The 23739-nt window shown below is 41.9% G+C and overlaps 1 protein-coding gene across 3 annotated transcripts in view; it reads right to left on the reverse strand.

Moving 5' to 3' along the window:
* SSU72 (SSU72 homolog, RNA polymerase II CTD phosphatase) overlaps positions 1–23739 on the reverse strand; it is a 195741-nt gene that overhangs the window by 153396 nt on the left and 18606 nt on the right. For 2 of the 3 annotated variants that reach the window (XM_075604803.1, XM_075604802.1), the window contains exons 2-6: positions 15619–15693; positions 13921–13970; positions 12378–12431; positions 9283–9433; positions 8869–8951 (exon numbers count right to left, since the gene is read on the reverse strand). In XM_075604803.1, coding sequence (XP_075460918.1) covers positions 8869–8951; positions 9283–9433; positions 12378–12431; positions 13921–13970; positions 15619–15693 — 413 coding nt within the window. Of the gene's footprint in view, positions 1–8868; positions 8952–9282; positions 9434–12377; positions 12432–13920; positions 13971–15618; positions 15694–20370; positions 20425–20583; positions 20602–23739 lie in introns of those variants that run through there. The other variant, XM_075604804.1, reaches the window with a different exon arrangement.

Genomic DNA, 23739 nt, shown 5'->3' on the forward strand with positions numbered 1-23739 from the left:
GAGTTCAGAGACACTGTGGTACACATCAGTTTATTGTTCACACTGTTGCATGACCAGGTACACTTCATTAGAGTACCACTAACTTAAATTGGAATTATAGTTCCCTCTATCACTATATACTAGTGTCCATATGTGAAATGATAAACTTATCTATATACATTTATACTGTGTAACAGCAGTCAACATACCTGGCACTAAACTACTATGACCTGTACACCAACCTTATTTTATCTGTAGGTTTTGTCCTGCTCCTTGTTGTTATTTTAATTTTATCCTTGTGCCAAATAAAGTTTGTAATTTTTTCTCTACCATTAACATCACTAATAGGTTGTTGTGCACCACCAAGGGATTTCTTTTGGAGTACATCCCTGTGCTTCCCTCTCCAGTACTTTCCCAAACTACTGTAACGGCATCTTACGACACACAGAATCTCAGCCGAGCCTTGGCACCTTTGGGTACTACATGTTACGGATCAGGTCCAAATTGGTCCAATATGACAAATCATAAAAATAATAAATAAATATTGTCTGCACTACGTTAATTCCAGAATCGCAAAAATCATCACAAAAAAAAAAAGTGTGTGTACCAGCGGTATGCTATGTCCCAATGTAACGGTTCTCCAAGTAGCAGCTCCCAAAATAATTTAAAGGGGGGGGGGGGAATAATTAAGTTACAATTTATGGGTAAGTAAGAAGCACATGGCGTGGCCTTTCCAAACTTCTGTCACAGTTCATGATGGAGATAACATTTGCTTGACAGTTTTTTGTGAATGAAATGTGTATTAGAATGCACGGAATACAATAAATAACACCGTGGTACATGTATTAAGAAAGCACACCATGCTTTTAATCGTGTGACTTCCATAATATTCAGAAGAATCAAAATGCAGCGAGTGTAGCCCGCTTTCATATAGGCTGCATTATATTTTAGACAACTAGACTCAAATAGGGCTACACACTTCTGCATTGTGATATTGTATTACAGTGTGGTATCAGCATGCAGCGCAGTGCAGGCCTATAGTAATTGCTAGACTACAATAATATCTACATTAACAAAAACAATGCAAAATGATCAGTGTTTAATTAGTTCCACTTCTGACACACATTAAATTGCAGCTTGTGCTCCGCTCCTTTAGGCTTGTTTTATAGTCCTTGCTGCTGCGCGTGTGTGCGCATTTAGTTGTTAGGGTGCAAGCAGTGACGTGTGCGGTTAAGGCCGTGACTCTGATGTCACAGTGTTAGGCCGCGCTGTGATTGGTTCGCGGCGTGGCAGCAGCGCGAAAATACAATTTTATTGTATTTTCCCTGGCCTGCCGCGCCACCGCTCACGGCCGTGCGCGCGTCCCTAGTATAGAAACGCATGGATAACACAGCCAATTATAATTGACGCATGCGCACTATATTACACGCCTTAGACTTCAATATCATTCCTATGCATATCAGCAAGATACAGGCACTGGGTTATCCTCACACTGTAGTTGATGTACTTCAATGTAATTCAGGTTTTAAAACAGGATAGTGATCCCCGGTGACTACCTCTGAAAATTCACAAACTATTTTTAGAGATGGAGCGAGGCTGGCTCTGTTAAATCTTTTGCACCAGTGATCTTCCCTCTTGGAACTGCTGTGCAGTTTTAATGAGAACCTGCTTATGCTGAAAGGTTGGAGGAAAAGGAGATTTCACCAGCAACAAAGGTTGCAGCTCTTATAAGCTGCTGGGGAGGTGCAGAACGTAAGAGAGAATACATTATTTAAGACAACTCTTTGGTTTGCCCCCTCTCCGATAGTGACTGTTTGTCAGTTGACCATGCAATGCCTTTCAGGACCTTTTGGCAACAAAGTGGTTAAGAAAGCATACACCAATAAACTGGTTTGCTGATCATGCATTTATTCTGGAAATCGACATATAAAGAAATGAATAATGTTAGGGCATTCTGGGATAATTAGGCAAAAAGGGGGATGTTGTAAGGCAAATGGTTCCCAATGACTTTGTATGTTTTATAAACTAATTTATGGGTGTCAGTGTCTTTCCTAATATTTGGAACTAGAATTTAGTTTTCCTAAACGGGGTTTGCCACCAATCAATACTAAAAGCTGGTAATGTAAAAAAAAAAAAAAAATGATTTTCTGTTTCTAGTGCAAATATTGAAATATTGGAAGGTGAAAGCAGCAAAACGTGTGAAAATCAGTTCTGTAGTATTAGATAATAGTGACTGTATTTTTTAATTCAACTCCTAATGCCATTTTTAAGGCGTTTTAAATCATCCTTTGATTTAAATAGGTCTTAGCCCACCTCCCAAGCAGTGCAAGATTATTGCAACACTTTCCTGTTTGTGATCATCCTGTTTGTTGCCAATGTTCCCAGCAGTTTGAGCTGTAAACTGTAATAATATATAGTTACATACTTACAGTTACATACGGTTGAAAAAAAAAAAAAAAAAAGACATACGTCCATCAAGTTCAACCTTTGCTAACTTTAGACGACAGATACTTTATCCTATATTTGTACTTACACTATATTTATCCAGAGGAAGACAAAAAAAAAACCCCCCAGTGAAATATCATCTAATAATATCTCAAAAAGGGAAAAATAAATTCCTTCCTGACACCAAATATTGGCAAATCAACATCCTTCCCATGTTTACTGATTTGGTACTTCCCTGTATATCTTCTCTTTCCAAAAAGATGTCCAACCTTTTTTTGAAGATATCTATTCTATCTGAATCACACTCTCCATGGGTAATATTAATCCCACATTGTAACTTACTTACTATAAAGAACTCTTTCCTTTGTTGCTGGTGAAATCTCCTTTCCTCCAACCTTCAGGCCGAGTCCATGGTCGGCGAGACCGCGCGGATGAGCGAGCGTGCATCGCGATTAAAATGCCTTAAGGCAATGATCGTGGCCATAGACCATGTGCATGCGCCAGCACGATGGGGTGCGCGCCACATGAAGAATCAGATCAATTTGATTCTGCGGCGCAACGGCCAGGTCACGTGAGCGGTTCGCCCAATGAGGGCGATCCAGCTCCGTGATGTCACGGCCACGCCTCCCCATTGCGTCTATCCAGACCACAAATCGCTGCAGCTAAAAACGCAGGTGACATCACACGCATGGTCTCGGGCTCGCACTCACCATGGACCCAGCCTAAGGGATGATCCTGTGTCCTTTGTACTGCCCTTCGGATGAAAAGATCTTTTGAAAGCTCCTTGTACTGTGCCCGAATATATTTGTATATAGTGATCATATCCCCACATAAATGCCTCTTTTCTAATGTAAACAAATCGAATTTAGCTTGCCTCTCCTCATAAATCAGATTATCCATCCCCTTTATTAATTTGGTGGCTCTTCTCTGCACTCTCTGGTTCCATAATGTCTTTTCTAAGGAGTAGTGCCCAAAATTCTACTCCATATTCAAGGTGTGGTCTTACTAATGCTTTGTAAAGGGGCATAATTATGTTTACATCCCTTCCATCCATTGCCCGTTTAATAGAAGATAAGATTGTGTTTGCTTTTGCAACTGCTGTGTGACTTTGGGCACTATTACTAACCCCGCTGTCTACAAGCACTCCTAAATCTTTCTCCATCAACGAACCTCCTAATTTGTAAGTTGCCGATTTATTCTTGCTTCCCAAATGCATAACCTTACATGTATCTGTATTAAACCTCGTCTGCCATTTAACTGCCCAAGTTCCCAGTCTATCCAAATCCTTTTGGAGAGAAATTATATCATGCTCTGATTCTACTACTTTACATAATTTAGTGTCATCAGCACAAATGGAGACTTGCTCTCTATGCCAACCTCGTGGTCATTAATAATTAAATTAACATACAGATGTCCCAATACGATCCTTGTGGTACTCCACTCACAACTTTATCCCAACCTGAAAAAATATAATTTATTACAACTCTGTTGTCTATCCTTCAACCAGTTTTTAATCCAGGTGTAAATATTTTTACCGAGTCAAATTTGCTTTATTTTGTAAACTAACCTCGTGTGAAACCGTATCAAAAGCCTTTGCAAAATCTAAGTAGACCACATCAATTGCATTACCCTGGTCTAAATTCCTTCTTACTACTGTACATCAAAGAAACTAATAAGGTGGGATGCCCCCTATCCCCTCTCCTCTTCGCACTAACCATAGAACCCCTGGCATCGGCAATAAGAACCAATATAGACATCCAAGGAATAGAAATTGGGCACAGGCAGCATAAAATATCACTATTCGCAGATGATGTCATTTTAACTCTCGCCAAACCCCAAATCTCCCTACCCAACCTTCAAAAAGAACTCCAGGATTTTGGAAGAATCTCAGGGTACAAAATTAATAATGACAAATCGGAAGCCCTGAATCTAAGCCTGCCAGAGCCAGAGGTGAAACTCCTCAAACTAAACTTTAATTACCATTGGAGCTCCTCGTGTATCAAATATCTGGGAGTCAAGATATCAACGACCTACCAATCCCTATACTAACAGAATTACCCGGCCCTGTTTCCGAAAATCAAACAAGATCTAGATAAATGGGGAGGATATCAGATATCATGGATCGGGAGAATGATCTCGGTTAAAATGAATATAATCCCTAGATTACTATACTACTTCCAGACTCTCCCGGTCCACATCCCTGGCTCAGAATTGAAGAACATCCAAAAACTAATTTTCCATTTTATTTGGCAGGGTAAAAAACCCAGAGTTGCCAGAACAGTTCTTTTGGCCTGAAGGGGGAGAGGTGGACTTGGCGTCCCAGACATCACAAGATACTACAAAGCCGCCCAATTGCGACAGGAAGTAGTCTGGAACGCTAACCCAAACCAATACTGCTGGCTAGATATAGAAACATATTATGCCGGGTCACCTTCATTGCCGGCTTGCCTTTGGTTCCTGAGCAGGGAAGACATGCAGAATAGTAAATTCAAATTGGGCCCGATGAGACACACATGGGAGAGACATGGGCGAAATGCAAATTCAAATTCAAGCTCACAGTACCTAATTCTCAATTTACACCAATCCATAAAAATCCAAAATTCCCACCTGGCTGTGAGCCCATGCAGACACTCCCCCCGTGGGAGGCAGGAACGGCGCGCAGCCCAAAATGAAACCGCAGCAGGCAATGGTGATGAAGCACACGATTTATTCAAACATCAGGGTAAAAGAGTCTGGCGGATCCTCTTACGCGTTTCAGCCCGTGGGGCCTTTTTCAAAAAAGGTTTCATTTTGGGCTACGCGCCGTTCCTGCCTCCCACGGGGGGAGTGTCTTCATGCTGCAGATCTTCACTGGCTACGCGCCGGACGGCTGCTGTTCCTGTCATTCCAGGACATAGAGGGATACATCTGTTGCGAGCAGAGCCAAGTTTGCAACCGGTTCTCAGATTGCCGGTGCTGCTGTTTATTCTTACTACTGGCCTCCCATCACTTTTCAGAACCGTGAGTCTACAATTACAATTTCACTGGTGCTCTAAGGAGAGCTATTTGTTTATTGCTAAGACTGTGTTAATCGGTTGTTTTGGGATCTGGTCAGCATTACATTTACCTATTATCAGGATGCAGCTGTCTTCTATAGACTCTTGGAAGCGCCTGGATAGTTAACCTCTTGGTTACCTGGTTTCATATATGGCTGTGAGCCCAGACAATTCGATCAATTTAAAAAAAAAAAAAACATTAAAGTGGTTGCCGACCTCTTGAGTTTTGGGCAGTTCCTGAGTTACCAAAGCATACAAACCAAATATGAAATAGTAGGGCTGAACGTCTTCAAGTACCTACAAATTCGACACTTTATTCAAACATTATCCCCAACGTTGGAATTTCCCCCTCTCACTGGTTTTGAGCGGCTTTGTAGAGAAACAGGCCACCAGAAAGGTCTCATAATGCAAATTTGTGCAGAACTGGAGAGGGCAATAGAAGCCCCCACCCGCGACTACATGCTGCATTGGGCAGCAGAATTGAATATAGTTATAGACCGAGAGGATTGGGAAAGTATTTGGGAAACAGCCTCAGGAACTTCCATATGTACCACAATCAAAGAAAATATATACAAAATATTGTTTCGCTGGTATCTTACCCCAGCTAGAATAAATCAAATCTACTCCCTGGCTTCCGATCTATGTTGGAGAGGCTACGGTCAAAATCTGGTGGACATGTCCGGAAATTCAGAAATACTGGGAAACCATACAAAATTTAATAGAAGAGGTCACAGACCTCACAATACCCATTGACCCGCTGACCTACCTGCTGGCCAAGCCCTTAGAAACATTGGACCGACCAACAGGCAAATTAGTCTCCTTCATTCTCACAGCGGCTAGATGTGCGGTGGCGGCCGCCTGGAAGGTGTCTCCCCCCTCTAAACAAACAGTAAAAAAAAGGGTACAAAAGGTGATGGAAATGGAGAGACTGTCAGCCTTTTTGAAAAGGTCCACTGTCTCTTTCTATAAGACATGGGACTCATGGTTGACCCAAATGGCACTCCAACGCTGAAACACCTCATAAGAAAAGAAAAGGAGCCTAGATAGAACAAAGACCCTCCCCACCCTCTTCCCCCTCTTCTGTTTCTACACTCACGCTGCCCCTGCAGACCCCGGAGGGTCAGGGGAACGTTGAGACTTTTTCCCCCGATGAACACCAACAAAAATGAGAAAAACTTGTATTAGGCCAAAATATTTTATGTGTCTGTAATGTTGTGAAATGTATAAAAATGCCTAGTAAAAAACTTTGAAACAAAAAAAAAGAAACTAATAAGGTTAGTTTGGCACGACCTATCCTTCATAAATCCATGCTGACTATTACTGATAATTTTGTTTTCCATTAGGTATTCCTGAATATAATCCTGTACTAAACCTTCAAGTAGCTTCCCCACTATTGATGTCAGACTTACAGGTCTGTAATGCCCCAGTCGTGATCTAGCTCCCTTTTTCAATATAGGCACCATATCTGCTTTATGCCAAACTTGTGGTACTGAACCGGTGTATTCACTTTAAATCAAGCCGCCTATGACCTTCTTCCTCAGTCAACCAATTGCTTGTTAATATAGAGGTTGAGGCTTCCTCCCGTAGTACTATTATGGAAATTGATTCTTCCCAATAATTTGCCTGCCCATCTCACACTGAAAGGATCCTATATTTTCTCTTCCAATTTGTTTTGTTATTAAAAAAGGTACTTAAAGAACTTATTAGGGTTGATCTTACTTTCTATTGCAATCCTTTCTTCAGTATCCATTATTGCGAATTTGATTGCCCTTTTGCAACTTTTGTTGCATTCCTTAGAATTCTGAAATAATTCCTGTCCCTTCTGACTAAGAATCGAAATGCCTGCCTCTTTTCCATTTCCTCCCTGTAACAGGGACTTATCACTGTTTGAGAGAAACTGCCTCTAAATCCAGCATTGTGCTGGTTAATTGCACACAGGCAATTAACCAGCCTCCACCTGGCTGATTAGGACTCTTAGAAAAAGCCTGATGTGAAAAACAGGAGAGAGATTCCTTAGCTAAAATTTGGGCTGACATAAGGAGAAAGAGGACTGCAGAGATTTCCTAAGCTCACAACTGGGATGACCTGAGGAAAATATGATGTCTTGATGCACACAAAAGGACTGTATGCCAACAGCAGGACATGGGGACAAGACCTCCATACCTGGACACAATGAGTGCCATAGCAGACAAGGATGCTGACCCAGGAGAACAGAGGCCTTTCCCTACAGCAAAAACAGATAAGAGACTTTCTTGTTGGACGTTTGTATGTGTATGTGTATGTGTGTATGTGTATGCGTGTGTATGTGTGTGTATATGTGTGTATATGTGTATGTGCGTATGTATGTATGTATGTAGCTTAGCTACCCACCCAGTTAGAAAGGGCTGGAGTAACGGTTTAGTTATTCTCCAAAGCGGAGTAGGCCTTTATTTTGTTTGTTTTTCCTTGTTAAATTAACAGGCGCAAAAAGCCAAGATATAATTTCACCTTAATCGGTCTCCATTAAATGTACCTCTGCACACATCTCTTACACTCCCCTACCTGTTAATTTAGCCTCATTGGTTTAGACTTGTTTCTTTTACATTTATTACCCAAAGGTATACACGGATAAATGTACCTTTCTAACAATGTTTTAAAGACTGTTTTTTGATCATTTATTTAAAGTGAGACCATGTTATGATCACTGTTAACAAATATTCAAGTCTGGGAACATTTGGGTATTACTTCAACATTATTTGTTTGACATTACCAAATCCAGTATTGCCCCTCTCCTGGTTGGTTCCTCAATAATTGGGGTCATGTAATGGTCTTTAAGCACCCCCAGAAACCCGTTTCCTTTAGTTGTAATGCTAATCTCATAATAGATAATGCAACTTTAGTAATAAAAGGATAGATTGTTGCTGCTGAATTACACTCGCTGACTGTGTGCCTAACGAAATGGCTGCTTCAATCGGGATTTTTACAGATTTAAAACAGGAGCACCAAACGATTGCCAGATAAGGTGAGAATGTAGAATTCTACATATAGAAAGGGGGAAAAGGGTGGATGGGTGAGTATTAACGGCCTCTGAAAAACATACAAAATTCTACTTTTCTTCTTTCCGATCTGAAGAAAATCATAAAGCATTTATTCACATAAACCTTATCTTAATTTCTGCTATGGAATAAAACAATGGGAAATGTGATCAGGCACCTATGGATTTGCAAACGGATATCGTCATGTTACAGCATAAAAAATAATAAAGTATTGATCAAGGCTACACGAACAAAAGGAAAGGTGTCTCTAAAAGTGGAGTAAAAGGACTGACCAGTTTACCGCAAGTGTCCGAATCTCCAGCATTGCACAGGTGAAGGTCATCCAGAGGTTATGCATACAGTAGTATGTAGAACAGACTGTAGTCTCCGTTTACCTGAGCACTAAGAAGCTGGGAGTGAATATCCTGGTAGGCTTTCCGGAGATGTTTGCTCTCTTCTCGTAGTTTTAATACAGTATCTGCAGACAATAGTTGGAATGTAATCAGAAGGAACCATTTCAAACGGAATAATGAATTCAAAAGATATTATATCGGCAGTTGTGCCTGCAGAACAGAGAATGTAAAGAAAGAATTGGGAGAGGTGGTAATAGGGGAGATAAACATAAAAGAGGGAAATGGAAAAATAAGAGAAGGACAACAGAACAAGTCAACAGACAACAGAAAGAAAAGAAAGCAAGGATTGCAGGAGTTTTTTTTATATAGATGAAAGTGGAACCCTTAGATTGCAGTAGGCCCCACTGTACATGCTCTTTGTTACTGTGTCAGTGAACCATTTATACAAGGTTTTACCTTTCAGGCCAATAACCTCATTCTCCTTCTCCCTCTGCATTTGGGAGACTTTCTGACCGTGACCCTCTAACGTTTTGCGGTGCTCCAGCTTCAGATTGTTGTGCTGCATTTGCAAATCCATCAGTTGCTTCTTCATGTCATCATGTTGGTTCTGACACACAAAGCACATTGCAGGATAAGAACTAAAATCAGTATGGGCAACAAGTGAGATCAATGTATTCTATGCCAAATCAAGCCACTTTGCACATATTATAGATGGGAATAAGTCGAGCTGAGCAGTACTTTCAGAAACGGTTCTTATTACTGTGCTACCTTTTGTCCACTTCAAGATTTTTTTTTTTTTTTTTTAAACAAGATTGCAGTAAATAAACCAAGGACACCAAATCAAGTAAAACATCAACTATTTCCATCACAGACTAGGGCACATTTTGAGAACCGTGTTATTGAATTAATATCAAGTAAACATCTAAAAAGGCATAATAAAAGCTACAAAAAGGTTCTTTACATGGCTGGTAAATTGCTTCATCATCTTCTTTCTACATCAGCCCAAACATTTTAACCGTTTTTGACGACTCAGGAGATTCCCTGTACCTCTTTCCCCTCTCCTGTGACTCCCCCTGCACTTCTCCCATTGCCGCAGCGCGTTCCCCGTAGGTCTCGTGTACCCACACGTTCCCTGTGCCTCAGCTCTAACCCTCCCCGCTCCCTTGCTCCCGCGGTCACGGCATTACCTGTTCCTGTAGCGCCACCTGACCCGTTGCCTCCTCCTGGCGTGGTGCCCGCGGCGCGGCACTCTGCGCACCTGGTGACGCGTCCGGTGCGTGCACTCCCCCAATCCTCGGAGGGCACGCGCACACGCTCCGCCACGGCACTCCCTGACTCACTTGTCTCCTCCGATATGCCACTGTACGCCATCGCGCAGTCTAACGTCGCGCGCATGTTCCCCTTCGTTGAACTCCGTCCGCCCCCTGCGGTCTTCCCTTGCTCCATGCGATCCCTAGCTGGGTTGCAACCAGTGCACGAGCACTCCCACCTTACAGAGGGCGCACGCACAGGTTCCTCTTGTCCTGTTTCCCAGGTCTCCGCCTCCCAATCCCTTCAGGCCTTTCCCCTGTCCGCCCCTTCTGTCTCCTCCTCTTCTCTTCCTGTCCTATCCTTGTCTTCTACCACTTCTCACTCTACTCCTCCCCTCTCTCCCATTGGTAACTCCTCCTTTATAATCCCTGTCTGTCCACTTCTTCCCCGCTCTGCATAGTTCCTGTTTCCCTGTGTGTACCTGACCTATGCTTTGCTCTCTCCATGTACTCCCTGTATCCTGCTCCTGTGATTTATTGGATCTCCCTGGTTTTGACCCCTGCTTGTCCTGGACTACTCTGCTATCTGGTATTCCTGTGAACACTGCTACGCCCTCTACTACGTTAACCTCTGGACTCCTGGATCTGGCACACGGACACGACTATTCTCTCGGACAATCCCCAGCGTTGCAAGTATATGCCAACAGCTCTTTCTACAGGCCCAGCAACGCTATACCACACTCCGGGCTTGCTCCCACTGCTGTGGGTGTGTGGTATCATACCGTTCCCACCTCGGTACTGAGGTCTAGCCAGGTCTGCGGGCATGCAGGTGTGACACTGTTCTATAGATCTTTTATGGACATATGCATAATAAAGATACAAATCCCCCCGCTCTCCTCCTCGGTTGCGCCCTCCTTAACCTCTAATGATGTGTCAAATGACGCCGCGGGGTTATGTGACGTCATGTCCCCATGGCAACGGCGCATAGCCATAGATGCACGTGACTGAAGACAGGTTAGTAAATTTACAGAGGCCTTGTGCTCTGCACCGTTTCCCCTAACATCACCGCAGCCTAACAAACTCCTCCAGCACACAGTCACAAGGTTCATCTTCACTGTTAACACTTTTTGAACGTAAACATTTGTATCAATTTTTTTTGTAGGGGGCTCTAGGGGGTGTAGGGTTTCAATTATTGCCCTATCCTCTAACAAGTAATAAACTGCCTGCTTTCCAACAAACAACAAAAAGACACACACAAAATAAAATTGCCACTATTTTTACGGTTTCAGCAATTAAAATGTTGCATATTGCAGCTTTCTCAAAGTCCTTAGATTTTAACTTGGGGGGGGTGTGTTTTCGTACTCATAGGTGCAAAGGGTGAAGGCTGCAGAGGGAGAAGCAGCATCAAATCAATATCCCAGGGACCTCCTCCTCATCCTGGCCCTCCCACTAGCTCGCATGAAGCCAAATCCTACCGTAACTTCTCTAAATAGCACCTTGCTCACCTTTGTACGTGTAAGAAAGTCTGCACACTGACCTCCCAGCCGAGATGGATTGAGCACCTTAGTAAAGAACATCTCAAGAAAGGAAACTTCTTAAAAAGTTCCTTTATGTGGGCCTGTCCTTATTGATTTAACATCTGAAATTATTAATGGTGCACAGGTTTCACGTCTAACGAAAACTTGTTAGTGAAGTGACTTGGCCCCAGGCAAAGGCAAAAGCTGGAAGTCTTCAAACAAGCAGCGTCATATTTGAGAAGTACGATAAGGCTAGATCCTACCCATCCAGTTCCCATGGCAACACAGAAAATGGATGGAGAGCGAGATGCTCTGCGTGTGGATGGCTTGATTGACAGATGAGCCGCTGGCTTTGCTGGGCAAATTATTGCAGCCAATCACTAGGTTTTGCTCTACATATAGATAGCACAGATTGTCAAAGCAAACAGGCCGCCACTATGCTCAAAGCATTGCAAATACCTTTATTTTTCTATTTGATCTTCATTTACATGTCTAGGAAGCATATTAATATTATTATTTTTTTAAATTCGAAATTGAAAGTGTACAAATTGTTCATTGTAGTCACCCCTGTACCATGGTGCAAAACAATTATTTTTATTTTTACATCCAATGAAAAACAACATTTTTCATACATTGTAGAAGCCTTGTGCAGAAGTGGGAGTTGCTGCTTTTGTGCACATATGTATAGAATTTACGCAGTCACAAAGGTGCTTAGATGAAACACAATTTCATTTGGCCTAGAGAAGAGCAAACGGTGCAGTGGAAATAACTTGCTGTTTCTCACCTTGAGAATCTTGTGCTGTGAGCTGAGGGCCCCATAACGATTCATGGATTCTTGCTGCAACAGGATAAACATAACAATGAGAATGCAGAATTCACAGTGTGCTCACTTGTCTGGATTCATTTACAAACCTCCAGTCACAAATGCAAAGTGATGCCCCAATTCAGTTATTACAACTTATGTGGAAAGTCAGCAGTAATGTAAACAAAGAGTGTACAGTATCAACTAAACTTACACGAGAGTATTTGTCCTCTTACACTAGAAGCACAGAGGGCAAGGCATTCATTGTCGTCACACGGGCTATCCTGTAAAGGGCGGGGAGACGCATTGCTTTGGCAGCCAAGGGGTTAATTAGAAGCATTCCTACAGCAAGGCCATAATGTATTCAAAAATATATCAAAGGGACTCAAGGAAATGATGAAATCATCACGAAACAAGGAAAATGTATACTTTTTCCCGCATGACATCACAACATGATGGGAACTTAAGCCAATTGTGCAGCATAGAAATTGTGTTTTGACAGATTCTTCCATCTGGTGCAGTTTGGTAGAACTCAATAGAAGATGAAAAACGGCAACAATGTATGTGAAAAAGTAGAGTTTAATGAGTCCATAAAAATCTAACGTTTTGGCTACATAATGTCAGTGTGGTACAAGCCAGAAAGTTACGCCACCTTAAACTTGGCAGATATTTCGACGCAAATTGAAGAGGATAAAAAGGAGGCACAGAAGCGCACAATTGATGCATCTTATTGTAACATGTGCATCCTGTAACCTCTCCTTATCTACTGCTTTGGATACTTCCCAAATTAAAAACGGACGCACATGGGGCAAAAACTGGAGCACAATAATAAACCCCATACTCATTGCTCATTTGCATAGCCAGTTAACCAACCCCACACTGATGGGACCCATTAAGGTCGAAACGGCTGTCTGTGGGTGGGTTTTCTGGCTATGCATCTTAACCCTGGCTGGGCTTAAAGCTGTGACCATGCAACAAGCTTAAGCTTATAGGGAACCATGTTAAAAATGGTTTTGAAGCAAAGGTGACACTGTGTGCCCATTTGCATGTCCTTTCCCAGAATCCCTTGCTGCAGTGGAAGTGCTGTGTGATAACGGTGAAAGGCGGGGTTGCAGACCTGTCTTAGACATGCAAATGAGCATACAGGAATATTTCCATTTGAGAGATTAGAGATACACACACACTATACTTCTAGTGCGCTGCAATTTTCTTTCTTTCTTTTAAAATCTATGGACTCCATAGACAATGAAATGTCCTACTTTTAAGTGGTCTAAAAAGACATGCCTGGGTATGTTTTGGTCCCATTGTGAACCCTCATACAGGCACATATTCATACATGCTTGGCCCAGATGAAAGACTTAAGAGTCTGAATCAACAATAAAGCTTCTCTAAAACATAACCTTTGAAGATCTCTCCCTGCGTGTGTAAAGCTCACTGAGGCAAATTGCAAAGTTCGCCTTCCACAGCATGTAAAAGATCCCCATCTACAACTGACTTCACGATACACTCAAGATAGAAATGTTACCTTCTCCTTGTTTAGAGCCTCCTGAGCCTCCAGTTTATATACTAAAAAATCTGCAAAGAGAAACAAAAACAAAATAAATAAGAGATTACACATTTAAATCCAGCTTTGCCTGAACACACAGTTCATTGGATGGAAAAGTCCACCCCCCTCCCTCCCCCCGCAAACAAAAGCCATGACAATACATGGTGTAGTATCTTAGATCAGGGGTGGCCAACTCCAGTACTCAAGGGCCATGAACAAGTCAGGTTTTCAGGATATCCCTGCTTCGGGCCAGGTGGCTCAATCAGAATGACTGAGACACTGATTGAGCCAACTGTGCTGAAGGCCTGTTAGTGGCCTTTTAAGACTGGAGTTGGCCACCCCCTGCCTTAGACCAGGGGTGGGGAACCTTTTTTCTGACAAGGGCCATTTGGATATTTATAACATCGTTCGCGGGCCATACAGACACAGACAGGCAGGCAGGCACACAGAACCCTGACCCCCTACCTCTGGTAGTTGCTGCTACTGCTGGGGGGGATCGTGTAGGGCGGATGCTGGGTTAAGTGCGGGGGGAACTGCTGGGGAAGCATGGGGGAAGTGCGGGGAAAGTATGGTGGCTGCTGGGGGATCGCTGGGGCTAGTACGGTGGCTGCTGGGGATCGTGTAGGGCTGCCGGCGCCTCACACCACCTCCTCCCTCCTCCCGATCGGGCGCGCGGCGGCCATTTAAAAAAAATTAGCTCGACCCTGGTTATAGCAGTTGCCTTAGCAGGGCCAGACCAAATGATTTCGAGGGCCTTACGTTCCCCACCCCTGCCTTAGACCCTTATTCAATATGCTGTGGAGGTTGGCTCTGCATTGCTGGGAAAAGGAAAAGTTCAGCTCCATTGAAGAAGAATAAAACTAAAATGAGGGGAACACACCGTACCGGCATATTGAACAGTGGACCAAGAGGATGTGAGGGTCTCTGGGTCAGCAGGAAGAGAAATGCCAAGCAACAGATTAGGGTTTTGAAAGACAGAGGGGAAGGATAGGAAGGAATATAGAGGGTTCAAAAGATCTGAATTTCCCCCTTAAAAATATCTGGATACTGGGATTACTTATGGAATGATCTGCCATAGAAAACGGGATTTTTCTAGAAATATGTAAGGTATTTATTTGTAGTAGGGACAAGTAATGCAGGTCTGCAGTTGTATGTTTTTGTAAACAAGGTCTTGGGTATTCTACCATGTTTGATGGTGACTTAAGTCTAGGTTTGGAAATGTGCAGTCACGCTCATTATTAAATTACATTCCACCCTAGTAATTGTCACAGGGGGATTGACATGTTTCAGCCAAATCAATTAATGATCTTTGGTTACAATTATCCAATGTGCCATCTTAGAAAAGGTAATTTTGTTCATATTTAACTAATATTTCCATAAAATAAGTAAATGAGGACTGGATCTTTCAGTCAAGTCTATGACGCGGACTTTAAAACAGAAATCAATGTGGATTGTGAATACTTGAACAAGAGTCAAAGCTGCAAATGTGTCCACTGATTTCTTCCAGGTTGATTTAACATCCCATCAAGAGGATATCAGGCCTGGATTCTAGTCATTCTATAGAGCAAGTCTAAGACTGTAAGAAGGCGAAGAGGTTTATGACAAGGGATTCATCTACAAATACTGTTGTCCTTCATATGCCAGTATACACAAATATTTAAAATCAGGAAAACCGACCTTCTTTTGTCTTCTTGTGTTCACCTCTCTCCTTCTGCAATGAGCGTTCTAGCCTTGAACGATGCTCATATACCACTGAGAAATAAAAGAACATTACCTGCTGTTACCAGCTAAACAACTGCATCGTGTACAGGCACAATATATAACAGACCTGGAATACATACATTTAAATAACAAATAAAAGACATCGTCTAAACTAAAAAACAGTGTATTTCAATAACATTTGGGTGCTTCTCAAGTAAATCATACTTCCACTTTGCAAATGTGGAAACTTGCCTATAGAGGTCAACCACATTGGAGACTCTGTTTTCTACCATCGAAACACCCAACACCGTCTCTTCCCTACTAGGATGGTATTTGCACCCCCAAACACTTCCAGTTGGTGATTCATAAATCTTTTGATCCATCTCCCCTTTCCTCAGACCAGATAGCAGCAAGTCATAAAAACTACTCTTCAAAAACATACTTTTCACTTGATCAGCAGTATGTGCAATCGCATAGGAATCCTCCTTCGTGTAACTCTTCAGGTTTTAAATTATAGCATTTAAATAAAACTAGACTAATTACATTGCATACACGCTGCATAGACAAACATTATTGATATACAGGATTGCAATCACAGACAATGTGGAAATACGTCCGCCCAACTAGCTCACTGTGATTGGAATGGGTAAATTAACTCCATAAAATAAAGACTAGATGATCCTGGACATGGAAAATGACGGACTGTTAAAATAGCATTTTCTTATTATAAGCCTGCACTCTCTGAGCAAACAATGGAGACATGGAGCAGTAAGGTTTTGTGGTTAAGTGTCTAGTTTGCAGCCCAGCTTTTCTACACGGTCACTCAGGCCAGAGACTGCCCACAATATTGCAGAAAATTCTGCTAGTAGGCAAACAAAAACATTATTTCACTATACTCTATTATCAGTAGCTATTACCATCATATTGGTATATCAAAGTCTCATGCCGACCATGTATGTATAAATAAAAATAATTAAATATTACACTACAGTTGATCCATGGGAGTCAGACATTTTAGGGACATTTATTTATATTTTCCCTTAAAGTCAGATCTGCCAAAGTAAAAGGGTTCTCAGCACCACAGTACCGTCTCCACCCATTAGCAATAGCAGCATCTCTCTTTTCAGAGATCGGTTTCCTTCCTCTTAGCACCATCCCCCTGTTCACTGATAAGCGGAAGAACCTTTTATATGTTTAAAAATAGAACATCAATTTTACAAGGGTGTCAGCCTTCATGATATATGCTGTACATCTACAGGGCACTGAAGGAGTTAAAGTCGGTCATTGATCCGCTTTTTGGTGTTTTCTGGCCCATTTCAACACTGTTTTTATTATAAAAATCTAATGCTCCATTCAGGAGATATAAGCCTTTGAGTTAGGGGGGGTGGGGGTTAAAGGAGCAGGACATGCTCAAGGGGCAAGATACAAAAACATAATACATGTTCAACTCTCACACTTCAAGGGAGGGGGGAATTTTCTGCTTTAATTACCAGCTCTCCTAAATCAATCTCACAATTAATTTCTCTACTGCTTAGCAAAGTTGTACAAAGTATCTTGGCAAACATAAGCCCAAGTGTTTCCAAAACACTGCAGGGTACTAGAAAACAAAACGAATGTGAGAATCTCAAACAACCTTTATATTATTTTTTTGCAGAGGCGTCTTGAAGAATTTTTTTAAATCTATAGGATTTTTTAAATCGCGGGACACCCTGCTTATCATCAGGTATCACTTGCATGCATCACACTCTCCCTCCTAAAACATGGCAGCTGCGCAGTGGGTGCACCCCATATTGTCTGGAGACAGGGAGGCTGCGATCTGCCTCTCCTCTGTTCCGGTCAGATCGTGGCCTCTCAATCCACAGACAGCGTGGGATGCATCCCCTGAGCAGCTGGCAGTGTTTCCCGGGGCCTGCGGTGCCCTTGTTGAGAAACACTGCACTAACTGCTCAATAGAGGTGCAGCATTCCCTAGAAGAAGACGCAATCAAAGACGTATGCCATCAACAACGAGGGCCAACGATGTGAAATCATTGGTCACAATTCTTCTATTGCACAACTCTGGGGAGTTTCTATCAAGAGGCTGAATATGGAGGAAAATGTAGGTTGCTGGACACAGGAATATCAAGTGCGTGATTAACTTCAACAAGCTAAAGCATTATAGAAATTCCTCTAAAATGTGTTATAGAAGCTGAAAGACAACCTGCTTATTAAAAGCAGCAATACTACATTCCCCCTCTTTATAAAATGTTCTTATTATTGTTATATATAAAGCATGGGACAATGTAGAATTCTACATTGTTACATAAGCTGGCAATCGTTTGGTGCTCCTGTTATAAATCTGTCAAAATCCTGTCAAACTGAAAGGTAGCCAACATGCTAAGTACACAAGCAATCCTTCAGTCAGTGTAACTCAGCAACTACAATGTATCCTTATATTACGAAGGTAACCATTTCTTAGTACAGTTTACAGCTCAAACTGCTGGGAACATTCACAGCAAATTATCACTAACAGGAAAGTATTGTAAAGATGTTGCACTGCTTGGGAGGTGGGTTAAAGCCTGCTATAAAAAGCAAAGGATGCTTTAAAACTCAAAAATGGCATCAAGCGTTGAATAAAATAACTATTATCTACTACAGAGCTGATTTTTTTTTTTTTAAACAGACATGGTAGGATTCCACATTTTGCTCATTTAAATGTCCATGCCCAGAATCTGAATAACTTTAGTTTAGTGTAATGTTTTTGTGGTTGCAACAAACTTGGCGTACTTGTGCGAGGCATGTGGATGCACTTTAAAGTACTTTTATGTACCCAATGTCTCTCAAGGAAAATCTTGCACAAACTAATAATAACCAGATGTAACACTGCCTGTAAAGTCACAAACAAGTGGCTTTTGTATCCAGATATTGAAGTTCATAAGCAAGTGCCTTAACCCTCCTGCCTAAAACAGCTTACCTTATCCTTCTCTGATGTTCATAATAATTTGCCTCTATTTTGTAGGTTAAAACACACACACACACACACACACACACACACACACACACACACACACACACACACACACACACACACACACACACACACACACACACTGATTCTTTTCACAGTGAGATCTGTCAAGGAAATCTGTCAAGGAAATGGGCTGTAGCTACAAAATTAATGATTTACATTTTACAATAACGTAGGCCAGTCCCCTAATATTCTTGAAGCCACTTCAAGATAAATAAAAGTTCTGCTCTCCAATTTCCTAACACAGCAGGAAACTATGTTTGTGCTGGGGACGCACTGACAGCGTGAAAGGCCTCCAGAGGAGAAGGAAGTGGCCTGGATAATATGGGAGTATTCCAGTTAACTCTGCAGACGGTAACTCCAAAATAGCCCCCCAGTTTCCTTAGGGAGCTTGTTGTATTGGGCAAGGTAACCAAGCCTCAGGTTATCAAAAACTATGCAAGCAGCAAATCACTTGATAATCAGTAATATGGAATTTATATAGAACTCATCATCTCAGCATTCTAACCTAGTAAAATGTCCATGTTAGGCCTTTCACCCTCTGAGTGCTAAATAATTCAACAAGGCATTGCTGATCAATGCCTTTCCGATTACTCTGGAATGCTCTGAACTGAAAAGGTTATACAGTAGTTCTCCTCCCTATAATTACAAAGAAACATGCACTGGTGTCAAATTAAAAAAGTGAAAGGTATAAACCATGTATCGCTTTTGCTGGAAGGTCGGCTCCAACATTCGAGATACAGTAATGAGTTTCTCAACGTAAAGCCGTTGGATGACAAATATCCTAAATTATACAACAAATACAGCGCATTTAATAGGGCTTATGCTTAAATGAGGAAAGGGATACACTGGAGTCAATGTAGCATTTTAAAACAGTCCTGGGAGTTTCTAGAAACAAAAGTTAGACCAAAAGGGACAATAAATGTAATCTTTACGTGAGACTGCATCTTAAAGCCTTGGTCAGGACACACCCTAAAAAATACTGGCTTCCTGGTCACGTTAGAATATACCCACACAGTCAAAACAAAGGGTTCTCTGCACAGACAGGCTTTCATTCCAGCCCAGCTCCTCGCACGCTCGCCTGAAAATAGTTACAAAGCTGATCAGCTCCCTTTCGAAATTCCCAAGCATTGGGTGCAAGTGAAGCGTAGAGATCCTAAAGACTCAGGGCTTAGTTTCTAAAGGGTGACGCCATGGTGAAATCAGGACTGTCAACCCGCTCTGTGCAAAAGGGTTTTTTTTTTTTTTCTGCACATGTAAAAAGGACTGTACTGTAGACCAGTAACCCCTCCAACTCAAACACATGGCTTCTCATCTACTGCAGAGAGCAACATGAAAAATGTATAGTAGCATTAGAGCAACAAGCACCATGGATACATCTAGATATGGTGTCAAATTAAAGTCCAATCACAGCATTGTGTTATTGTGCTCAGGATGGATTCATGCATTCACTACAGGGCAGACATACTGGCAAACAAATACATTATACATAGATGGAGGTTCAATCATTTGTATATACATTGGCATAGATATATATCCCACTTATTAATTAGATCACAAGAAGGGACACTGCAGGCAAATAATTTGTACTTAACAGTGGGAGACTGCTTGAGTACTATATCTAAAACTAGTTAGGGGTTCTGTTGGCAAGACATGTAGGGTCCTGCTCCAGGGAACTCCCAGAGGAAGTGATCACTGCTGTAGGGTAGAATTCCTTTGTACCTGTTTCCTTGCAACCATACAGCCTACTTCACTGTCCGATCCTCCTGTAGTTTTCTAGATGGTGAAGAGAGTTATATTTTAGGGGTTCCCAAACATTAAACTTTACTTAACATTTAGACTGTCCTTAGAACGTACCAGGTACGCCATAGGCACTTGATAATTTTTTTAGGGGTAGATGGAAGGGTAGAGCATTTCCACTTTGGTTTCCCCCACCTGAGTCTGGTCGCAGTCATGGGATCACTCCAGGAGCATCAGATGACCAGACGTGCTGGAGACCCTGCGCCACAAGAGAATGGCAAAGGTTCAATAATAAATAAAAGCCTAGACGTACTGGAACACAAATATGTGCAATGGGAAACTTCTGATATTTTGAAAGTAAGATCATATTTAAAGTCGATAGAGAGATCTATATTTTTTTTTTTATAAATAAATAAATAAAGGAGAGCACGGTTTGGAGTTCAGATTTTCTTACCAATTTTATGATGCGACTAATCTTTTGACATTTACAGGTCCTTTAATAACCGTGTTAGCAGATTTTCCCTCTGGATTTGTTAAAAAAAAAAAAAAAATCAAGAACATACATTTCCTTGTATGGAATACAATAGCAAAGTACAGGCATACCCCGCATTAGCGTACGCAATGGGACCGGAGCATGTATGTAAAGTGAAAATGTACTTAAAGTGAAGCACTAACTTTTTTCCACTTATCGATGCATGTACTGTACTGCAATCGTCGTATACGTGCATAACTGATGTAAATAACGCATGTGTAACAGGCGCTATAGTCTCCCCGCTTGTGCACAGCTTCGGTGCAGGTAGGGAGTTCAACTTTGCTGTTCAGGACGTGCTGACAGGCGCATGCGCGAGCTGCCGTTTGAATATTGGGCGACATGTCCTTACTCGCGAGTGTACTTAAAGTGAGTGTCCTTAAAGCGGGGTATGCCTGTATTAGAAGTGTGCACAGTGCTAAATCCTTTTGTCTCCGAGAGGCTTTGCCCCTCTGGCAATATGGGGTTAATACATGTGAATGACAGGGGCCATTCTAAATGTCCAGATTGAAAAGGTGTTATGAAATAATATTGCCTACTACAAAATGGAATATGGTGTAAACCAACAGATGGAATCCACAGTTGTAGGGGAGGGGGAAAAATACAACGTATTTTCTGCTAGCAGAAGGTTGCTGCTTTAACCTGATGAATTAACAGAATATTTGTTTTCTTCCAAGGGAAAACGGATATAAAACTGCGGCCGAATCCCAGCTGTGCTTTTATAACAATAAATGCAGCTCGTTGGCATTTTGTTATTTTAATGAAAAATATATGAGGTACTGTAGCGATACAAAACAGAGCAATTAACACTGCATCTCTGGGTACAATACAGACAATGGACCGATTGTGAAACAGTGCAAAAGAAATGTCGAACACAAAATGGGATCCTAAGATCCCACACTGATGTCTAGGTTCAGCTCATTAATGAAACTTGGTAGTAATTCTATATTATAAGAGTATTGTTCCAGAGCGGCCACGTGTTCACGGAGTCGGAGACGCCTAGAATTGTTTATCAAGGTGGAAGTTAAAATAAATTACAGAGCCAGTAAGGAAACTGGCCGCCTGTCAGTGGGCTTCTCTTCGGAATGTATTATTGCTACAAAGGCTTTGGAGTGCTCAGATTCTTGCAAGGTCGCAGTCAGGGTGTTTACAAAGTGTGTTCATAAAGCAAGAGCAGCTGGCTGGTTTCTGTTACTTTGCAGAGAAATGGGCGCATCCTTTCCAATTCCTCTGCTGCTAGATAGCATTCAGCTCTCCACAGGAGCGCAGCGCGCCCTCTCCAATAGAAAACAAACTAAAAGCCTATGATGTAGCCACGTCATGCCCCTAGCGTGCCAGACCCCATGATGTGGTGGCTACATCATGGAGCACTCAAAAGGGTTTAGTGTCAAAGCAAATATTGTTTTGCCTCAATATTTCTTAGACATTTAACCCTTTTGGGGTTGATAATTGTAATGAATTGCACACCTGTGAGCACATGACAAACTCTCCGACTCCTCAAATGCATCATCATCATCTACACACTGCTGCCACCAAAGAATTATCAAATATTCATTTGAAGTCTGTGTTTTCTAAAGTAAATATGCACTTAAAAACACACCAAAATCTGTTGTAGCAAAATGTGTCCAAAAATGTAGTTTATTTACGCTCTACAAAGCGTGCGACAGTTCAATTAGGGCCAAAGACATACTTATTACATTTAATATACAAAAATGGTATGGTGCATAGGTTACAGAAAGGTTATTAACAAGAACATACAGTACAATAAATGCAGACCGTTTCTTCAAAACAAAGGGCTAAACAAAGAAAAATCTAACATGTTACTGCATAACAGGAACTCCTCCGGCAAGAGGCAAAAGCAAAGCACAGCCGCAAATAGAAAACGAAGGAAGGCTGGTGAAGTGACTAGAAGAACTTTATTCGCACAGTGTACTGACGGATCCTCTGACGCGTTTTAGCCCACTGGCCTTTGTTAAAGAGTGATCCGCCAGTAGAAGAGACATCTTAATATAGTGTGTGTAAACCAAGACACCTGTGTGAGTTGCCAATCAGGAGATAGGCAACAGGTGTAAGGAGTCACATCATCACATCATCACATCATTATACAAATATATTAAAACATGGACCACAAATACAGAATGTATGTCAAACATTACCAACATAATTGGACAAAAATTAAATATGACACCATTGATATGTTTAGAATTGGTCCAAGACATTAAAAACAACATGTTGGATCCGTCAGTACACTGTGCGAATAAAGTTCTTCTAGTCACTAGTTCCTGTGTTGCTGTACTGTTGCTAGCACGCCGGGCTGTTGCCGTTTTACCCGCTACACCGGATATGACGCATCTCCGCCGGTCAGGTGACCACTCGCTGTGAGGGAGCTTCCACAGTAGGGTAGGCGGCTGGATGCAGAATCAGAGGACGGTGCTGATACGGCGTCACACACCACACACCACACTGACTGTCGGAGGCGCTACCGGAGGATTGGCGGCTGGATGGGCGTTATGAGGATCGTGAGGCACGGCACTACACACTTCATTCTTACGTGAGTTTCTTTTTATCTCAATCTTATTGGAGCTTGTCCTGAGCCAGTTGCTGGAAAAGACTATCTCACCTATGTGTAGCTTGCTGTGACCTTTATTCCTAGAACCTTACATTGAGAACATTCAACAGCTATTTCTTTGCTTTTGAGCGCCTGATGGGTTAACTGTTGTTCACCCGTCCACACAGTGTTACTGCATAACATTTAATCAGATTTCTCAAAGAGTCTTGAATTGAGAATGAGATTTCACGTGACTGGTTGGCCTAATACAATC

The sequence above is a fragment of the Ascaphus truei genome, chromosome 6 (genome assembly GCF_040206685.1).
Source record: "Ascaphus truei isolate aAscTru1 chromosome 6, aAscTru1.hap1, whole genome shotgun sequence".
NCBI classification, from domain to species: domain Eukaryota; kingdom Metazoa; phylum Chordata; class Amphibia; order Anura; family Ascaphidae; genus Ascaphus; species Ascaphus truei.